This window comes from Canis lupus, chromosome 7 (assembly GCF_011100685.1).
Source record: "Canis lupus familiaris isolate Mischka breed German Shepherd chromosome 7, alternate assembly UU_Cfam_GSD_1.0, whole genome shotgun sequence".
NCBI classification, from domain to species: domain Eukaryota; kingdom Metazoa; phylum Chordata; class Mammalia; order Carnivora; family Canidae; genus Canis; species Canis lupus.
This window is the reverse complement of record NC_049228.1, coordinates 75,298,195-75,318,713: the sequence shown is the minus strand read 5'-3', so window position 1 is coordinate 75,318,713 and position 20,519 is coordinate 75,298,195. Positions and strand designations below refer to the sequence as shown.

At 33.3% G+C, this 20,519-nt stretch overlaps 1 protein-coding gene across 4 annotated transcripts in view; it reads right to left on the bottom strand.

Annotated features, from left to right (window-relative positions):
• ANKRD12 (ankyrin repeat domain 12) overlaps positions 1-20,519 on the bottom strand; it is a 123,347-nt gene that overhangs the window by 69,267 nt on the left and 33,561 nt on the right. For 3 of the 4 annotated variants that reach the window (XM_038543847.1, XM_038543850.1, XM_038543848.1), the window contains exons 3-4: positions 10,396-10,543; positions 2,346-2,414 (exon numbers count right to left, since the gene is read on the bottom strand). In XM_038543847.1, coding sequence (XP_038399775.1) covers positions 2,346-2,414; positions 10,396-10,543 — 217 coding nt within the window. The remainder of the gene's footprint in view (positions 1-2,345; positions 2,415-10,395; positions 10,544-20,519) is intronic. The other variant, XM_038543849.1, reaches the window with a different exon arrangement.

Sequence of the window (20,519 nt, the reverse complement as noted above, 5' to 3'; positions counted from 1 at the left end):
AAGGTGTAAAAATTTTATGAAAAGTAGAAATTAAAAAAAAAAGGAGTAAAATCTAGTAATTTGAGGAAATAAAATATACATAGAATCCAACCTTAAAATACTTTCTAAAGCTGGGGGGAAAATTTCCTATTTGCAAAATAATGATTTTTCTGCTTCTAATGGCATTTTCACACAATGTTTTAAGAAGAATATGCTCTAAAGTGATACATACTTAGTTTACAGGAAAAAGTGAGATACTTAAAATTCATTTTAGAATTCTAGCTACCAAATGATCAAAGACATAATGATTACATTTTGGAAAACAATGTAATTGTACATATTCCAAATATTCAAGCAAAAATTTAAATCAGATACTAGCATCCAATCTGAACTTTTTCTTTAATTGAGTTACCTTGGCCTTTTGTCTGAATTCATACTTTACATGAGATAGGAAAAGAAGGTAAGAAAACAGATGCTGGTATAAGATAGCTAGGTTAGAAATAACATATACCATTCTTTGAAATTGTGTTATTAATCTGTCCCAAAGTGCGCTTTTTCAAATTTAAAGCATTCAATGAAACTTTGACCATTTGGGATCTATCCTGTGGAGAACTTGTTTCCTGACCTTTCATAAGTAAAAAATGATACTAATTTGAGAAAGTTTGGTACTTCTCAAGTATAACTGAAATATGTATTTATTTGTCCAAATAACGGGTCAGAATTTTAAAATTTAAATGTAGGAATATTGACACATGTGCTCATTTAACACAATCTCCTATAGACTTGAAATTCCACTGAGCCACTCGAAGACTTAAGACTACTTAAGTCTTAAGACTTAGAAAGACTTAAGATTTCTTTAGTCTTAAGACTAAAGAAAAACAGATTTTCAAAAATCCAACATCCTATCTTTCAAGATTCAGAGGAATTTAAGAAATAGAGATGTCTCAGTCTTATAATTGTGAAAACTAACATTTTCTTTTTAGGACTTGTCAGAATAAACAAAAAGATCAACACTGTCACATCTCAACTAGGTGTAGAGTATATTAAGGAGAAGAGACACAATTACTTTCTTGGGAAACTGGTTCATAAACCAATCGATGTCTTAAAAAACTAAAGAATATGACTTCCCACAAAGCAGCTACTGTGAAAGGAGTGGAGCAATGGAGCTGTAACTCAATTGGAACGTGTATATTTCAATTCTGAGAAAAAATGCTGCCATTGCTCTCTGGTTTTAAAGCATCCACATATCTAAAAGGTGCTTGTTATATTTTGACTTCCAGCAACAATACTCAGATCACGGATGGTTTCATCCCATAAAGCTCTTTCAGGTACACCTGGGCCATAGGTAGTCCTGTTTAGAAAAGTATACCTAGACACAGTAAGTGTAGACCTTTAAAATTTAATGCTGACTGTAAACATGTCCTTCACCCTGAAATTTTGATAAACAAATACTACAGATTTATCAGCTCAATTAATAGTTTTTAGGATAATTTTAATTATTTGGTTCTATACTATCCTCACCCAGCTCCACAAATTTATAAAACAATATAAAATATACCCACAACAGAAGGTTTCTTTCAGTTTTTATAGATAAATGTCATATGCTGAAAACTGGATACCCAGGGACTAAATAATATTTTACATTACAAAAAAGTTAGAGATACAATGTAAGCCCGTTAAAAAAAAAAAAAAAGGACAATCAAAACACCTTGACTAGTTTTTCATATACTAGAGAGTATTTATATATTCTCCCATATTCTTCCATCTGGAGCAATTATGAAGAATACATGGTGCCATCGCCAAATACAGTGGTTCCAATGGTAATGGCATTTCTCCAGGAAAGCTGCTGTTTTAATCTACTGTTAAGTGTAACATGGGCAACAAAGTCAATAGACTAAAGACAGTTCGATCCAAAATTTAATTTTTTTTTTAAAAACACTGCATGATTAAAGAGTAAGATGACATTGTCCATGAAGACCAGTACACTTGAGATTTCTTGGGAAGAATACAGAGCAAAAGAAATCAAGGACCTTGGATATCTCCCCATAGGGACTGCTGCACTACCAAGGGGCTGACTTTTATATTGTTTTCTATGTGAATAGTGGCCCCATGTTGTGCTATATATACAAATACTAAGTGGCGGTACACAGTAGTCCTGCTTGTAATGTTCATACGTAGCATGTGTTGGATATGATGCACTAGATACCACAAACAAAAACTGGAAAATTCAGTGTTACTTATGTAAGTTGACTTATTTAACCAAAGATATCTATACATGGGTTTGAAAGGAAGTTATTTATAGTACAATTACTTGTAAAAGTGACAGAAACCACTGGCTAAACAGGTGCCCCTGATAATCCAATTACCTGAGTATGTTCTGTAAGAAGATATAAGTCTCTCCCCCCAATTTTCACTTGTATGTCCTGGATCTGAATCTACAGAATGAGAAGAGACAGGAGAAAAAGAAAAAAAGCACACGAAGGGAAATGCAGAATTCAACAAACCAACATTTTTCAAAAGACACTAGTATATGATCTATCATTGTTTTTCCAAAAAAAATATTTTTAAGGTAAAGCCAAAAGCATATTTAAAACACAGGTTTGGCTGAAGATTTCAGCCTGGCTAAGATTTCAGTTTCTTCAACTGAAATATTAAAGTTGACAAAGTCAATCATGCACTTTGCAATAATAGATATTACTGATACTGCTTATTAAAAGATATCTCCCTTGAGGCTATATATTTTTTTCAATCTCTGAATATGATAAAAGAAGTAATCCTATATCACTGCTTTTCTGGTTAGAATTTGTCTTTAGAAAACCTGAATAACCCTTTTTGTTCTATGAATGCCAAACTACTCAGAAGACGTTTTGGACAGCAGTATCATTCTAGACCACAAGCTTTCTATAAATTACATACATTTTGAGTGGTATGAATTACTATACTGACCACTACTTAAGACTTCTTAGAAAGAAAGCAGCCTAAAATCAAAACAAGGTTTATCAGCTAAGAATATGGAATGCTGCCTAACAATTTTTGACAGATAATAATATTTTTCCAGTTGACTTTTGGCAATATGGCCAGAGCAGATAATTTTTACTTATAAACAATATGCCATTTTAACTCACAATATTATTTTGATTTTCATATACTCAACTTATTGACATACACTTTTCTTTCTGGGATCATTATTATAGATATTATTCATGAATTCAGTTAGGTATAAAGAAACAAGTGTTGAAAAAAAGAAACCAATTTAGAAAACAAATAAAACATAGTATTTGAAACTTTTAAAGATAAAATTAAAAAAAAAAAGTTTAGTGATAGTGATGAGAAGGCTCACTCAAATGAAAGGAAAATAAGTGATAAAATAACATTTAGGCCAATTCTAAACCAAACTGGTAAATGGATTCAATGAAAAGCCTTTTAAGGAACACTTATATTTCAAAACTGAACACATTAGCAACTAGAAAAATTCCACGATGAGTAGTTGGTATTTCATTTAAAAAACAAGAAGAAATGGCCCTCATACACTGCAAAGAAAAGAAAATGCAGCAACCAATAAATTGTGCCAACAAATCTAATTAAATGGATTACTGAAAGTAGATCATATTATTGTGACAGATTAAAGCACAATGGATAAATTGAACTTTCAATTATACTAATATAAGGAAGTAGTATAACAATTTATTCAAATCTTCCCTTGGCGGGATATTAATCCACCCTGACTTCACACACCCTTTGGCTTTAACTCAAATAAGTATGTTTATATTTGGTGCATTTGAATGTGTATTCTACAAAGATTTAATTCAGGAGTTGACTTAAAAGCTTCCATATCTTGTCCTTTGACTCACCCACTTAACCCTCTGTGCTATATTGAGACCAGACTATATTGAGTCCAGTGCTCCCTATGAGTTTTTTGTAAAATACTCAGTTCTAAGCAGAGCAATTCTCTCCCTAATACATTTTTTTGTAGCAAAGACAAATAATACTTGTATTTTTAAAGCCATCTCTTTAATATTCTGTTTTGGGTTGCAAGAGAGTAAAAAAGCAAAGAATGATTAAAAAGGTTTGCACTGTAAAATTAAAGATTTTTAATTAAAGTAGAAGTTTTAAAGATAGGGGATGGACAAGAGAAAATCTGTAATAAATAATGTCCATGAAAATCATCAAAAGGTGATTATTAAGCAAAGCACTGATTTTATCTGCTACTTTAACGTAGTTACCAGAAAAATTATATTTGTTTTTTTTTTTTTAAAAGTTCGTCTCTCCAAATTTGAGTCTATTAAAAGGCATCAGGAAAATAGAACTTCTAAGGCTGGATGGCAGAAAAGATTTAGTTTAAAACACGTGAACGTGCTCTAAAACTGCCACCATGGACTTTGGGAACAGATCATATTGTGCCTCTTTGGATTTTCTCATGCCACGTTATCTACATATGCCAAAAGAAATAAAAATTAGTAAGTAAATAAATAATGCCTAAGAAGAGAAAACAAGTATTTTTAAAAAGTGAAGGATATTGTATCTTTCTACTTATTTAAACATACAAATTAAAATGATGAAGTACACTGGTTTATCTCCACAGAACTCTAGCTCTATCAAACCTAAAGGAAAACATGTGCCCCAATGTTATTTGAGGTTAAAGAACATTCATATACTTTTGGTGGCTTTGTAACAAGACATAGCTATTTTGGAGAAACATCACAGAAATATTTAACTCTTAATCCTGTACCCCTAACTCCTGAGAATGAATAAGAAAGAATTCAGGGTATAATAAAACACAATCTGCAAAGATGCTGGTGATGGTATTACTCCTAATAAAGTAACTGCAAATTTAGTTGGAAGGCCAACAAAAGGCTGTCGCATGTATCCTCAAGATAGTTGTATTTAGTATTTTCATGTTGAGGGATTATGGCTTTCCCCTGAATGCCTTTAGACTAGAAAAGAAAAGAAGTAGGATTTTTTTGACTGACAATGCAGGAATAAAATTCATGTAGGCAGAAACATTAATAACTGTTACAGATAAAAGTAGTTTTCAGTAATTACTGTACTTAAAACTATACAGAGCGTCAGTTTTTTAAGATGCCTATCCAATATTCATTCTCTCCTGCTTAGCAGAAATATGCCAATTTTGATAGAGTGACAAATATGTCCAGCTAAAAGTAGTTAACTTTCCAGACTCCCCTGGTTAGGACGGCCTAACTAATGAGATGTAGGCAGAAGTTCCTGGGGAGGCTGTTTCATCAATGAAAAGGCAAATGGAAGAAAGATACTTTTATTGTTGGCCTTCCTTTCCTACTTTTTGCCCACGGGGAGGCAGAAGATATCATGTAACTATAAAGCAAAATGCTTAAGGACAAAGCCCATGTACATTACACATTAAGGGCAAGAGTGCAGAACGATGACAACATCCCAGCACCTGATGGTACCACCTCTCCACTGCCTACACCTGGGTCTTATTATATTAGACTACAAAAATCCCAATCTATTTAAGTCAGTGTTAGTTTTCTGTTTTAACTAACACATCACAAATGGATTTTACATGCTATGTCACTTAAAGATCTTAATTCTCTGAAGCTGGCATTACATGCACTTTTACAAATGAGAAAATCCGAGTTTATATTATATAAAGGGCTCAAATTTTTTTTTTTTTTAAGGGCTCAAATTTTTTGGCCAGGGCTAATAGGGAGCTGAGCAGGGACTCAACATTGGTCTGTCAGACCCCAAGGCCTCTGTTAATAAACACTATTCCGTGATTTACTTCTACGGTAACTATAATTAACTTACTCTGCCAGGATTCTAGACAAGGAGAGATTGAAAGTAAAAGCTAAAATAAAAGAAAAAAAAAAAGAAAAAAAGTAAAAGCTAAAAGTAAGTGATAAAGCAAGCTATAAGTATATAAGGAGTAATTTGTCTCAAGATAAATAGTTGCTTCCACACGGTTAATGAGTCACTCTCTATACTGGCCCCTTAACATTTCATGGGACAAAATTTATGGGAATTTTCTGACAGGACAACACGGGATAGAAACTGAAATGATAGAAGCAGATATATCGGAGATTTGCTGAAATAAACATTATGATACAGCTATATTGGCACGACCTCAAGTTATGCTGTAATTTCCCCCAAATTTTGTCTAGTCAAGCAATTACTTTTTCACAGTGTCATTAAAAAAAAAAAAAGATTTATTTATTTATTTGGGAGGGGGCAGAGGAAGAGGGAAAGAATCACAAGCAGACTCCACAACGAGTGCAGAACCTGATGTGGGGCTGAATCTCATGTCCCTGAGATCATGCCCTCAGTCAAAATCAAGAGTTGGAGGCTTAAAAAAAAAAAAAAAAAAAAGTTGGAGGCTAATCAAATGAGCTACCCAAGTACCAATATAGTGTTATCTTTTTAAAAATTAATAAATAATTAAGAATTAGGAAGTTGCCATTTGATGGCAACTTATTGCCATTATTGCTAATTTTGGTGACTGCTAAGGTTTCCTTGAATAGTATGGATATCTTTTTTTTTTTTTTAAATAATGTGTTTTACAGAAATAATTGTGTTCATTATTTTCAAAATTCAACCCATACAAAAAACAGAGAAAGTAAAAAATCATCCCAAATCCTGGAAACAAACTGTTAACATCTAGTAAGCATCATTCCAAGCATTCCTCTAAATATATATAAGGAGAAAGGAATTGGTGTGTGGGGGAGTTAATTTACATACAAATAGAAAAATATTATGTGTACTATTTAAAAATAAAAACTGCAAGATTTTTTAAAAAAGATTTTATTTATTTATTCATGAGACAGACAGAGATAGAGAGGCAGAGACATAGGCAGAGGGAGAAGTAGGCTCCATTCATAGAGCCCAATGTGGGACTCAATCCCAGGACTCCAGGATCATGCCCTGAGCCAAAGGCAGACATGCAACCACTGAGCCACTAAGGCGTCCCAGCAAGATTTTATTTTAATCCAACATAAAAAGAAGAATAACTAGGGCACCTGGTTGGCTACTCTTGATCTCAGGGTCATGAGTTCAAGCCCCACATTGGGCACAGAGTTTACTTTAAAAAAATAATAAAGAAACTGCTTCCTCTCTAAAAGAGATATCATATACTAAAATATAAACACATATATAGGTAAACATATATATGAAATAATTTTAAATAAAGATTAAAAATTTTAAATAATTTTTAAAAACTATATATATTTCAGTTGTAGACAACATCAGTTATTTCCTTGCTCTGAAAGATAAGGTGAGTAGCACTGTTAACATTTTCTCCTTATTCCCAACTCCCCACTCTTTTATTTAACCTAAGTCACGATTTACAATATTTACATTTTTGTTCTGGGCCCGTATATACCCATTAGGTTTAGGCTTAGTTCTACAATGAAACAGTCTTTTATATTTAAACAATCTTATCTTTCCATGCATGTGTTAATATATGTCTTGTGAACACGTACATATAAATACAAATATAGGGATCCCTGGGTGGCGCAGCGGTTTGGCGCCTGCCTTTGGCCCAGGGCGCGATCCTGGAGACCCAGGATCGAATCCCACATCGGGCTCCCGGTGCATGGAGCCTGCTTCTCCCTCTGCCTGTGTCTCTGCCTCTCTCTCTCTGTGACTATCATAAATAAATAAATAAATAAAAATTAAAAAAAAAAAACCAAATATATAGAATCTGACTTTTAAAGCAATCAAACAGCATTTATTACTTCATAACCTATTTTTAAATTTTGTATGCAATGAACATCTTTTCATTTCATGTATTCTTCTACAATGTTATTTTTAAGAGTAAAAATCATATTTCTCCACTGAATTTACCGTAATTGAACAAATTCTCTATTACTTGACACTATTCTCCTGGGTTTATTTTTGCTATTATAAATGTGAAGACAAACACACAAAGATAATTTTCATTGTCATCAATTACTTATATAGACTAAATAAGTCAAATGTTAACAAACTTTTGGGTTTTGGATAAATCCTTTCATATTTACTCCCAACAAAATATTCCTATTATTCAGACCAACTAAAGCAAGTTCCTATTTCTGGCCAGTGACTAGCTGGTATGATTTAGGCCAACAATTCTGTCAATTGTTATATATTGTATTTCTTTGGTTACTATTGCTATTTTTTTTAAAATTTATTATTTGCCAACTGCAATTCTGTTGTTCTAAACTATGTGCTTGTATCTTTTCTCCATTTTCTCATTTTTTTCTCTTCACATTTCAGAGACCTTTAAATACTAAAATATAAGGAGACAAGGATTATCATGTATGTTGTAAATATTTCTCCCTTTATATCTTTATAATTTCAGCTAATCATTTAAAATATAGTATACAGGGACGCCTCGGTGGCTCAGCAGTTGAGCATCTGCCTTTGACTCAGGGTGTGATCCCAGGGTCTGGGATTGAGCCCCACACTGGGCTCCTTGCAGGGAGCCTGCTTCTCCCTCTGCCTACATCTCTGCCTCTCTCTGTCTCTCATGAATAAATAAATAAAATCTTTAAAAAATCAATAAAATAAAAATATAGTACACAATATGTTAAAAGATCAATGTCAAATATGGGGCTTGGTATTGTAATTATTTTCATATAGAAAATACCTCTTAATGGTACTCTTCTACATTTTTTTAAAATTATAAATATAAGACAGATGGATTATAAATAAGACATTTTGCTTGGGTCTGGGGCAATTCTTATTAGTACCCGGTGTGTGTGTGTGTGTGTGTGTGTGTGTGTAGGTGTGTGTGTGCATGCATACACAAGCAAAACTAAAGCCTACATCTACCATTTACTAAAATTTATAAATTTAGCCTACCAAAAATGTTCAAATCCATTAAAATCCTGTTTAGTGTTAGCATGTAACCTTTCCAAAAGCAATGTAAGAGTTTGTTATAAAACAATCTTAATGAGAGAGAGCCACAACATCCTGCTACATTCATGTAGTGGAAAAATTGTAGCAGGAAAAAGTATACAAACTAATAAAATATGAATTCGATTATGCTTATTCAGTGCTTAAACTTTGTGCCTTTCTAAGTAACATTTTCTCCTTTTACTCTAAGTAAAAGACAAATAATCTTGGTTTTGCTCAGCTGATCTGATAATAAGGTTCTCATGGGAAATTTATTATTTTGAAACCTTATTTATTTCTAAAAATATGTTAATGTTCTTTGGATTCATCTAAATCTCTCCTTCAATTACTAGTAGAAATATCACTGTCATTGGAAAACAAAACCAGTTTAATGCAAGTACTTTAAAAATGACAGACAAGAGGACTTCCAGGGAGAAAATATGAGAAAAGTTAAATCTTATCTACCTAAAGCCATATTAAGCACCTTCTCAGCTAAGTGATCAATAGTTTGAGAATGCAGCATAAGGATAAGGAGTCATTCTTCAGAAAGACAGACCGAATCTCTAGAAGACGTCAGTGTAACTTGAAATGAACATAGCACAAAATATCTTAATCACTGCAAAAAAGACTAATTTCAAGGCTTAAAAATGTCATGTTTAAGAACAATTTCTAATTCAAGCTAAAACAGACAGCAAAATGTACAAAAAGAGACATACACAAAAGTGTATGATAAAATGTAAGTACTTTCTAAAGCTATGTTAGCACAAGGTGTTTCAAAAATCTTGAGAGTATTTTCAGATTCTAGAGTCAAGATCATTTCCATACTGATGATTAAGATGGCTAGGAAGGTATAAATAGAATATGATCTCTGTACATAAATTCAGATTGGAACACTTTCCGTGAGTGAAGCTGAAACATTCTTAAAAACAGCTCATTATTAATATTTCATGCAAGAGATAAAACAATTGTGATAAACACCAACAATGAAGTTTATATCAGTTTCAAGAAAAGATTAGTTCAGGTAATAAGGTTCTAATCTATTGTGAACAACTGGAATTGACGTTAAGAATCATTCCTGACATATAAGAGTTTTGAGGAAAAAAAGTACCATGAATTGGACTTAGGTGGTAAACCTCCATAACTTTTTTTTCAGAGTCAGGGAAAGCATATTTTGGATTCATTTCTGAGTCTAAAATGCTTAAGCTGTTTTTTCTGGTGGGTTCAACCATGTGTCCACAAAAAGACAACAATTTTTTCTCAACTCCAAAATATCCTAAGCTCCTTATTACAGTAAATTTTCATCACTGAAATGCTCTGCAGGAAATTAAGTTCTGAAATGCTAAGAGATTTGTAATTAAACACGAAGACTAAGGAAAGAAGCAAATAATTGTTATCCGATTGGAGATCATATTTGGGTGAGAGATGTATGAATTTCTGCCCCAAAATGATAAATCTGAAATACTGAAATATAAATATTTCTCTATAAAATGAGGTGCAAGAGGAATGAATGAGGAAAATCACAGTAAAAGAATGATTACGATTTTACCAGAGCACAACAAATTATTCTACCTGTATCTGAATCTCGTTCTTCATTTCTTGATGGGCTAATGGTAAAAGGAAGTTTACGTTTCATGGAGGATTTCTCTTTCATCTCCTTGCCCACATCACTTCGGTCAATTTTTGGAGTTTTACTATATGATGCAATCTTGTCTTTACTCTATTAAAAATCAAATATGAATAAAGTTGTAACAATAGTGGCTAAGCAATACAGTACTTTAAAAAACTTATGAAGAAAATTTTCAAATATATACAAAAGTAGGTATTATAAACTACAGTCTTCAATGTATTCAAGATCCAGTTTCAACAATTATAACTTTTTCCAACTTGTCTCGTATTTCCCTACTTTTATGGAATGACAGAATTTTAAAATAACAATAAAACAAAATATCTTGAATATAATAAAACTATATTCCAAGTATAATATAGATGTTATCATCAACAAATACATAAATCTGAAAGCGATTTTATGTATAATTAAACCTACTATGTTTTGTTAATATCCTGTGCCCACTCATTCAGGTGAGTATCCTACCTTGATGGTCTACAACCATTATCAAGTTCACATTTGTAATTCAAATATCCGAACTGGTACTGCACATATAAACTAGGCTATAAGGAGAAACATGCTAGAAACTAAAACATGTTGTGAAAAACATGCTAGAAACTAAAAATTAAGCCACATCACCTTAGCAGGAAAGCCTAAAAGAAAAGTGATATGATGGTAAATGACGGATATAAGAAAATTAAGGAAGAAGGGGAAGAGGCGGCATAAAAAACTAAATAGTGCATTTTTTAAAAGAATTTATCAATAAAATCAAAAGGTTATTTTAAACGAGTAATAGAATAAGACTTTTAGTAAGTCAAATCATGAAAATGAGAAAGAGAAATAATAAAGATCAGAATTGAGACTTAATACAATTCCAGAGGGATTAATAAAATTACTAAAAAAAATTTTTATACCACCAAAACTTTAAGAGGACTAGAAAAATAGATTATTTTCTTGGAAAATAAATATTACTAAAATTTGGCTCATGAAAGAAACAGGAAACCTGAATAGACCAATCATCACAGAAGGCCATAAATCCATAGTTAAAGAATTTAAGTTTAAAAAAGTTACCTAGCCCAGATTTTGCAAGCTATTAAAAAAACTCAAGGAACAGATATTTCACACATCATGTAAACAATACTACAGCACGAAGGTATGAGAAGCAACCAATTTATCTTACAAGTCTAAAACAAAACTGACACCAAAAAAAAAAAAATACAAGACAGAAATTATAAACTAAATTACTTATGAAATAAACACAAAAAAACTATCTTAAACTGTCAAATAAAATCTAGAGTCTTAGAATTTAGGAAGACCTAAGTTACTGATTATCTATCATAATCAACCAGGGTTCATCCAAAGAATACAAGAATTATCTCTTCAGACAATTCACTTAATCAAAAGATTGAAGAAAAATTGTATGATGATCTTAAAAGATGACAAAAGTAATATTTCAACAGAGTCTACATTCATTTTTGATAAATCTATTATTAGCAAACCAGGAAGAGAACATGACTTCCTTGCATCTTAACTGGTAAAGATTACTGAAGAACAACAGCCTCATACTGTTTATTTCGCAGTTACAAAGTTAAATCCTCTTGAGCTATTTTTCCACTTATGTCAATGAAATCAAGCTTCACAGGCATGTATTTTCTTTATATGGTTGTTTTAAAATGTAGGGTTTATTATTATTCACATATGGTGAAGCGAACAGATAAGGGGACCACTGTCAGGTAAGTAGTGTTATTCTCAGTTCCCAAAAGGAAGGGGCACGCCCCACTATCCAGGACCACAATGGGCAGCACCAAGGTGGGCTGGGAGGCAGGGGAGAAGGGAAATGTGGGCAAGAGCTTTTATTGTGGTTTCCACAGGAAAGAAAAGGCAAGGCAAAGTAAACAGGTTCAGGATTGGCTATTTTAAGTAACATCAGCAGTTTCTGGGCTCTGGGTGCTGTTTCTCTTATTGTCTGGAACCTGGCTCTAGTGTGATTTACTGGGACAGGGGGACAGTAGCCCAGAGTGGGAGAGTTGGATACAGCTGGTGGCTGGGTTTAGACTCTAGATTGGTTGGTTTGCATATGAAATGTATGGCCATATGTGAGTTGTTTACTATCTTTGGGAACTGACTAGCCCTGGGAGTGGCAGTCTCTCCAGTGTCAGCAGGCCTCAGATGTTAAGATCATCAAAAATAAAAAGGCATGATTAATACAAAGGTTAACTAACAAAATTCTAGAGATTTGCCTTAGAAATAGGAGTCTTTGTTATTAATAAAAGAATCTAAGAAAAACATGATGTCCCTTTGCCCTTAAATCTGCATAAGTGAAGACACTGTTCTGTGCCATAAAACAAGTTAAAAGAAACCAATGTTTTTTTTGTTTTTGTTTTTAAAGATTTTATTTATTTATTCATGAGCGACACAGAGAGAGGCAGAAACATAAGCAGAGGGAGAAGCAGGCCCCATGAAGGGAGCCTGATGTGGGACTCAATCCCGGGAACTCCATGATCATGCCCTGAGCTGAAGGCAGATGCTCAACCACTAGCCACCCAGGCGTTCCTAAAAGAAACCAATTTGATACCATGCGAAGTCGAAAATGTTCACAAGAACATACTGATCATATTCTCCTCTGCAACTGCTACCAACCAGTTCTATTCTCTGTAAAATAAAACTATCTTTGGAAGTATTATTTAACAAAGGGTTTTTGTAAGGTTCTTGAACACTTCAGTTATGTCCGATGGTTCTGAAATTTCTGTATTTACCAAATGGTATAAATACTCTCTCAATCCAGGAGCAAATCACTGGCACATCCTTCTTCCATATCCATGACATAGAAAAGTCTACCACTTTAGATTACTTTAAAATATTTTAAGTTTTTTTCATTTATGTTAGTACTATTCTTTCAATAACCTACAATAGTCACCATATACAGTAATGAAGTCAATGTAAACATCTGGGGTCCACTATATGACAATAAAAGGACGACAAAAAAATAAATGGCAAGACAATAATGACCTTCTATCACTGTTTCTGTTAGACAATGTGCTGGTATCCTTTACCAACTCAGTAAGATGGAAAAAAGAGGCAGTAAAAATTTGCCGAGAAATAAAAAAAACAGAAAATAGAAAACTTGGACACAACCCAAAATATTAATAGCTATCTGTGGGTAACAGTGTTTATTAGTGTGTTGGGAGAGAATTCTTGATGGCTCTCTTGCATAGCTGCACATCTTACAAGCAGAGGCACTAATAACTCCCTTTGTTCTAGACTATCTTTTCAAGAGTATCTATCTATATGGAGAACAGCCTTGGAAGGTAGTTCTCTTTCTCTGAGCAAAAGGTAGATCTGTTTACTGTTCTGTAATACATAATTTCTTCTTTTAGGGTAAAGACCAGGTAGACTTATTGACCATTATACTCTCCTGTACTGCAACTCCCTTTAACCATAGTTGTCATCTTGGCTCTCTTTGTCTCCTTGTGAGAAATAGAGCTCAGGTTACAAGTACCAAAGCTAATAGGTGGCTACTGTTATTCTTTTAAGAAATAAACTTTCCTTTATATCTCACTCAGGAGTCTTGTATCTGCCAGCAGCATCCATCAATCTGACTGGCTTGCAAGTAAGACAGGATACAATACAATCTTAGATTCTTGGATTTTTACAAGGCAATTTCTATTTTCATTATTCTTCTATCTATGTATTTTCTAGTTTTTCTACAACCAACATACATTACTTGAATAGTAAAATAAAAGTTTCTCTATTATCATTTGGATACTAATTAATGAAGATCTGAATTATGCTGATGAAAAGGAAAAGAAAGCTACTTAGCAGGTTAAATGATTAGTATCCACTCTTCAATTTCATGAATTTAACCTAGATTTTATACTTTCATAGAAGGTTTTATCAAAGATTTTGTTTTAGAGTAATAAATCCTCGGCAGCCTGGGTGGCTCAGCAGTTTAGTGCTGCCTTCGACCCAGGGTATGATCCTGGAGTCCCAGGACAGAGTCCCACATCAGGCTCCCTGCATGGCACCTCTTTCTCCCTCTGCCTGTGTCTGTGCCTCTCTCTGTCTCATGAATAAATAAATAAAATCTTAAAAATAAAATCATAAATTCTAATTTACAGCTAAGAACAGTTAAAAAAATTTCTAAACCAAAATCAATGTGGAAAAAAATCCCACAGATTATTAAAGAATAAAATATTTGAAGAACTGTGAGTAAACATTTTTGATGAACTCCTGACTACTGTTGATATTTAATGAGGTAATGAAAGTACTTTATATTAAATGTATACTGCTATTGAATGTGATTATTACTTAAAATTATGCTCTACTTAAATGCATTTAAGAAATTAAGTTTTGGTTCAGGTTATTTTATTAATTTAGGATCTCATAACAGCAATAGTCCATGTCATATTAAACTATAAAATAAGATCTCAATTTATCCGAACTGTATATTTATTTCTAAAATTGTATGCAAGAAAAACTCAGAAGAAGCTTAAGGCTGGCTTTAAGGCCACTCACTAAGTCAAATATCTTTTTAAAACCAAAGAAAATCACTTTTAACAACAGCTTTCAAGGTCAAGTTGCTCAGAAATCATGAGCACCATGCACATTGCCTCAGAAGAGCTTCTGATCCTCACCCAGACAGACAGACATGTGATCTTGAAAAAATATTGAATGATTGAACGGAGACTGAAAAGAGTTAAATATATGTATCACTTTGGGTAAGCCAAAAATTAAAAAATGAAAAATCTAATTGTATTATTATTCCCATTTATTGTATAAATCTAATAATCAATAAGGATTCTTAACAAAGCACTATTTTTAACAGGATTAAGTTAGTGAAAAGTATTTGTTTTATGCTAGCTGTTTCCATACTTTTGTGAAGGCAGTACTCAGCCACTACTGTGTATTTAGTGGCAGCTTCCAAAGAAACATACAAAGTACCTAGGAAAAATAAAACTTTTTAAAAGTTCAGCCATATAAAAATTCAACGCCCCAAATGATATCAAGCAGCCCAGATATAATTTCACACATACAACCTTTACTGTATTCAAACATTTAGAAATAAAAGTTCTAATTGTCACCTCAAATCTAGCACTGCATTCTGTCCCTACAACTATACTGAAATTACTTTTACCAAGCAAAGTCATTTTAAGGTATCCCAACTGACAAAATCCAGTCACCTCACCCTTCCTATTAACCCCTGTGGCGTTTGGCATATAGACTCTCTTAGCCACTCTTCCATTTAACCTCTCCTGGTTCTCTCTGTTCTCCTTGTTTCCCATCTCTTGATGACTCTCCAAGTATTTGAATTCCTCAGGATATACTGTCTTCCATTCTCGCTCTACTCTCTTTGGGTGACATCTCCATTTTATTAATTTAGGATCTTATAACAGCAATAGTCCATGTCATATTAAACTGTAAATAAGACTCAATTTATCAGAACTGTGTATTTCTAAAATTGTATGCAAGAAATGATAAGGTTATTTTTATATTAATCTTCATATATGTATTTCCAATGAGCTGTTTTGAGCTTTGGATTTATATCTAACTGCTTACTAATACTTCCAGTGGGATGTTCCAATGGACAAGTAAACAAGTACAAACCAAACATTCTTTTCAAAACAACCCATTCCATTTCTTGGATTCCTTCTCAGGGAATAATGGTTAAATCAACCTCAGGGTGGACCCAGATTACTTATTCTACATACACAAGTTCAATTCATTCAACATCTTTTAGATCTGCCAGCTTCTTTCCATCCCCATAGCCACTGTCCACACTGCCTTTTGCTTGGATCTTAAAAATAATACTCTAGCTGTTCTCTTCTCTTTAGAGTCAGTGGCCACAGGATAAATTTCAAGTTCCTTAGCAAGAAACATAAGGCCATGATGAACTGGCCCCTGTCCAATACTCATCTCCTACCCTCCCCATCCTCATTTTATATATATTACTGTAACAGATTCAGGTCTTTTTTTTTTTTTTTTTAATATCTTGGAATGTCCTCTGCTCCCACTTTCCTGCTGGCCACATACTTATTCATCCATGAGAATTCAGACTATGTATCTTTTCTACTGTGAAACCATCCATGGATCTTCTAGAATTATTTGCTTCTCTCCTTTTTGTCCCATCATTATATACTCAATACTTTCATTTCATGTGCTACTTACAACGGTAGAGCAATTCTCAAAGTATGGTACCTGAGACAGTTTCAGAGGATCTGCAAGGTAAGAAATATGCTCACAAGTATTACTGTACCTTTCTCATTCTCTCAGGAACACATACTAGACTTTTCTAGAGACTACAGGACAAGTGATACCCAAATATATTGCATGCAGAAGCAGATGAGAATTTGGTGGTCTTCTGTTAAATCAGACATTAAAGATATGTGCAAAACCAAGGACACTCTTCTAATATTTTTTGTCTTGGAATATAGAGTTGTTTTCCATAAAAATATGTGTGTAAACATGTACTAGGTTGTTTTTTTAAAACCAGTTAGTAAACATTTTTTTCTCAAGTTATAACTTCTGATATTGTAAATATCCACAGATGTAACCACATATAAGAAAGCTCTCTGGGATCTTCAATTATGTTGAAGGAGTCCTGAGAGGAAAACATTTCAGACAAATGGGAAGAGTAATTAGTTAAGACTCTTCATAAAGATTTACATCATACCTTGTTGTTTTACTCTAAGTGTCATAAAAGAGTACATAACACAATAGGAATCCCATATAAGGTTTGCTAGATAAAATGATTAATGAATTCATTCTGATTAAGATTTTTCATATTTGGTGCATTAAAATACATTTGGGGAAACTTGTCTATGGTGGTGTGAAGATACTAGCAACTTACCTCCACAAGAAACAACTATAAATCTAGACAAAATTGTCAAAAACAACCACTTTAAAGCTCTAGAAATTGAAAAAAGCAAACAACAAATTGAGAAGTTCCTGTCTACCCCCCTAAGAAAAACAGCTTAACTATGTATAAGAACAGTGTGTGTCTTTGGTATTCTTGCCTAGGGAATGCTTTCATTCCCAGGCTGATGCTTAGTTTGCATGAAGTGCTACTAGGGTGGGGTTGGCAATGAAAACCAGCATCTTTACTGCCAGAGAGTGTCAATTTGAATTGGTATAGGCCAAAAGCCCACACCCAGCTGCATTGTTCATAAAAATAGCAAGCAGGGTAGGAAACAATTGGAGGGCGCAAAACACAGAGTCCTGTTAGCCTAAGGTTGTGACCTTGCTGTGAAAAAGCAGCAGCTGGTGAATAGGCCACAAATTTAACAAGGCGACTGCAGAAATGAGAGAGCCATAGGCGGTACCAGATAAGACTTGTACATATCCCTGGCTGAGAGGGGAAGCTATGTCAATGTATGAGGAAGATCTGAGAAGGGTTAAGCTCTCCATATATCGCTCACTGAATGGGAGATTGTGTGTATATGCAGAGGAAATCTGAGAGAGTCCACGCTTTCTATATATCCTTAGTTGACTGCACACAGGTAAAAGGAAGATCTGGGTTAGCCCAACAGAAAGTAAATGCCAGGGCAGATTTCAAAAATGCCCGAACATTGAATGCACTCCCCAACACACAGGCAAGTCTGTCAGTAGAAGGGAGAAGTCTTACTGGCTCTTGGTGTTTGAGTACAACCTCTGAACAATCAATGGCTGCTGATTAATCTACACAGACACAACCGGGGTAACCCTGTGGAAGCAAGACCAAAAATGAAAAAGAAAAAACATGGATACCAGTGATAGTGACAAATAGAAATAAGTATTCAATAGAAGTTTCTGAGTAAGCCCACATATCAGACTAGACAGTTATTATAAAAAAAAAAATTAAACAATGTTTAAAAAAATTAAAGTATGACGATAATGACTTATTGAATAGAGAATACTAATAAAGAAAAATTACAAAAAGAGCCAAATGGAACTACTGGATTTGAAAAGTAGAGTAACTGAAAATATATTAAAAACATTCAAGGGGCAGTCCAGGTGGCTTGGCAGTTTACCACTGCCTTCAGCCCAGAGCCTGATCCTGGAGACCCAGGATCAAGTCCCACATTGAGTCCCACATTGAGTCCCACATAGGGCTCCCTGCATGGAGCCTGCTTCTCCCTCTGCCTCTCTATCTGTGCTCTCTCATGACTAAATAAATAAAATCTTAAAAAAAAATAAAAACATTCAAGAGCAGATGCAAGGTGGAAAAAAATCAGTAAATTAAATATTCCAAATTTCATGAAAACTTTTACTCTATAGATTGAAGAAGCTCAACAAACCTTAAATAGAATAAACACAAGGATATCCTAAGCACATGACAGTAAGAGAAAGTGGCAATGATAAAGAAAAATTCGTCATGACAAGGGTACATAACAACAGCTGACTTATCAGAAACAGTTAAAAGCAAGAAAGATACACAGGAGTTTCTTTTTCATGTGAAAATGCTCTAAAACCCAATAGTGGAGATAACTGCACTACTCTGTAAATACCCTAAAACTACTGAAGTGTACACTTTAAATAAATGAATCATATGGTATGTGAATTCTATCTCAATAAAGCTGTTTTTAAATTACAGCAAAATTAAAATATTCCTAAGATCAATGAAGACTGAGAAATCTAATCACAGCTGAAGATCTGTTGTACTAAAATTCTTAGAGACCATAAGGATATGACAATCTGAGAGTAACTTGAGTCTATAAGAAAAAGAAATTAAGAGTGATGAAACTGGTGAATCTGTAGATAGAATTGCATGAATATGTATTTCTTTCATCTCCTATTTCATCTCCTATTTTGACAGTCTATTTTGGGGTTAATAAAAAATGTTGATGAATCTACAGATACACAAATAAAAGGGAGGAAATGGAGCTATACAGGAACAAAGCTGCTATATAATACTAGAATTAAGTTAATATTGACTTATAATAATTAGATGCATATTAAAATCCATAGATCAACCTCTAAGATTACAATTAAAGAATTCAGAAATTTAATAAGTTTAAAATATCAGAAATTTAAGAAATCAGAAATTTAAATATTATACTGAAAAATATTTAAAATAAAAAACATATGGGAGAAAAACAAAAAAACATATCAAACATATAAGAACACAGAGTAAAATGGCAGATATAAATCCAACCCCTATCAATAAATAATTATACTAAATGTAAATGGATTAATCACTTTAATCAAAAGGTAGAGATTGCCAGTGTAATCAGGCAAGAAAAAAATCAAAGTATCTATGTTGGAAAAGAAGTAAAATTATCTTTATATGGAGAGGACGTGATCTTGTTTGTAGAAAATCCTAAGAAATCCATAAAATTTTAGAACCAATATATAGGCTCAGTAAAGTCATAGCATACAAAATCACTAAATAAAAATCAACTGTAATTCTATACACTAGCAATGAAAAATCCAAAATGAAATGAACTACAATAGCATCCAAAAGAATAAAATACTAATAATTTAGCAAAGGAGGTGCAAGATTTGTACACTAAAACCTACAAAGTATTGTTCAGGGAAACTAAAGATCTAAACAAACAGATTCTGTGGCGATGGACTGAAGACATACTGTTAAGAGGTCAATACTATCCAAACTGATCTATTCAATAAAATCCCTAGAAAAATCCCAGGAGGCGTTTTTGTACAAACTGTCAAGCTAATCCTAAAATTTATACGGAAATGTAAAGGACCCTGAATAGCCAAAACAGTTTTTGAAAACAACAAAGTCTGAAAACTTAAAATTCCTAATTTTGAAAGAAGACTGGGGTTGCCTGGGGTTGAGGTGGGAATAGGGACTGAATGCAAATGGGCACGAGGATCATTTAGCAATGATGGAAATGTGGTAAACTGGATTGTGAGGATGGCTGCACAACTTTGTGAGTTTACTAAAAATCATTGGATTATACACTAAATGAGTATATTTTAAGGGTATATAAATTATACTTCAATAAAGCTATTTAAAAAAAAGATTTGTACACGAATGCTCATCACAGCTCTATTCATATTTGCCAAAAACCGGAAACATTTCAGATGTCCTTCAATAGGAAAATGATTTAGGGGGAAGAAAAGAGGAAAACCAAAAAAGCAAAAAGAA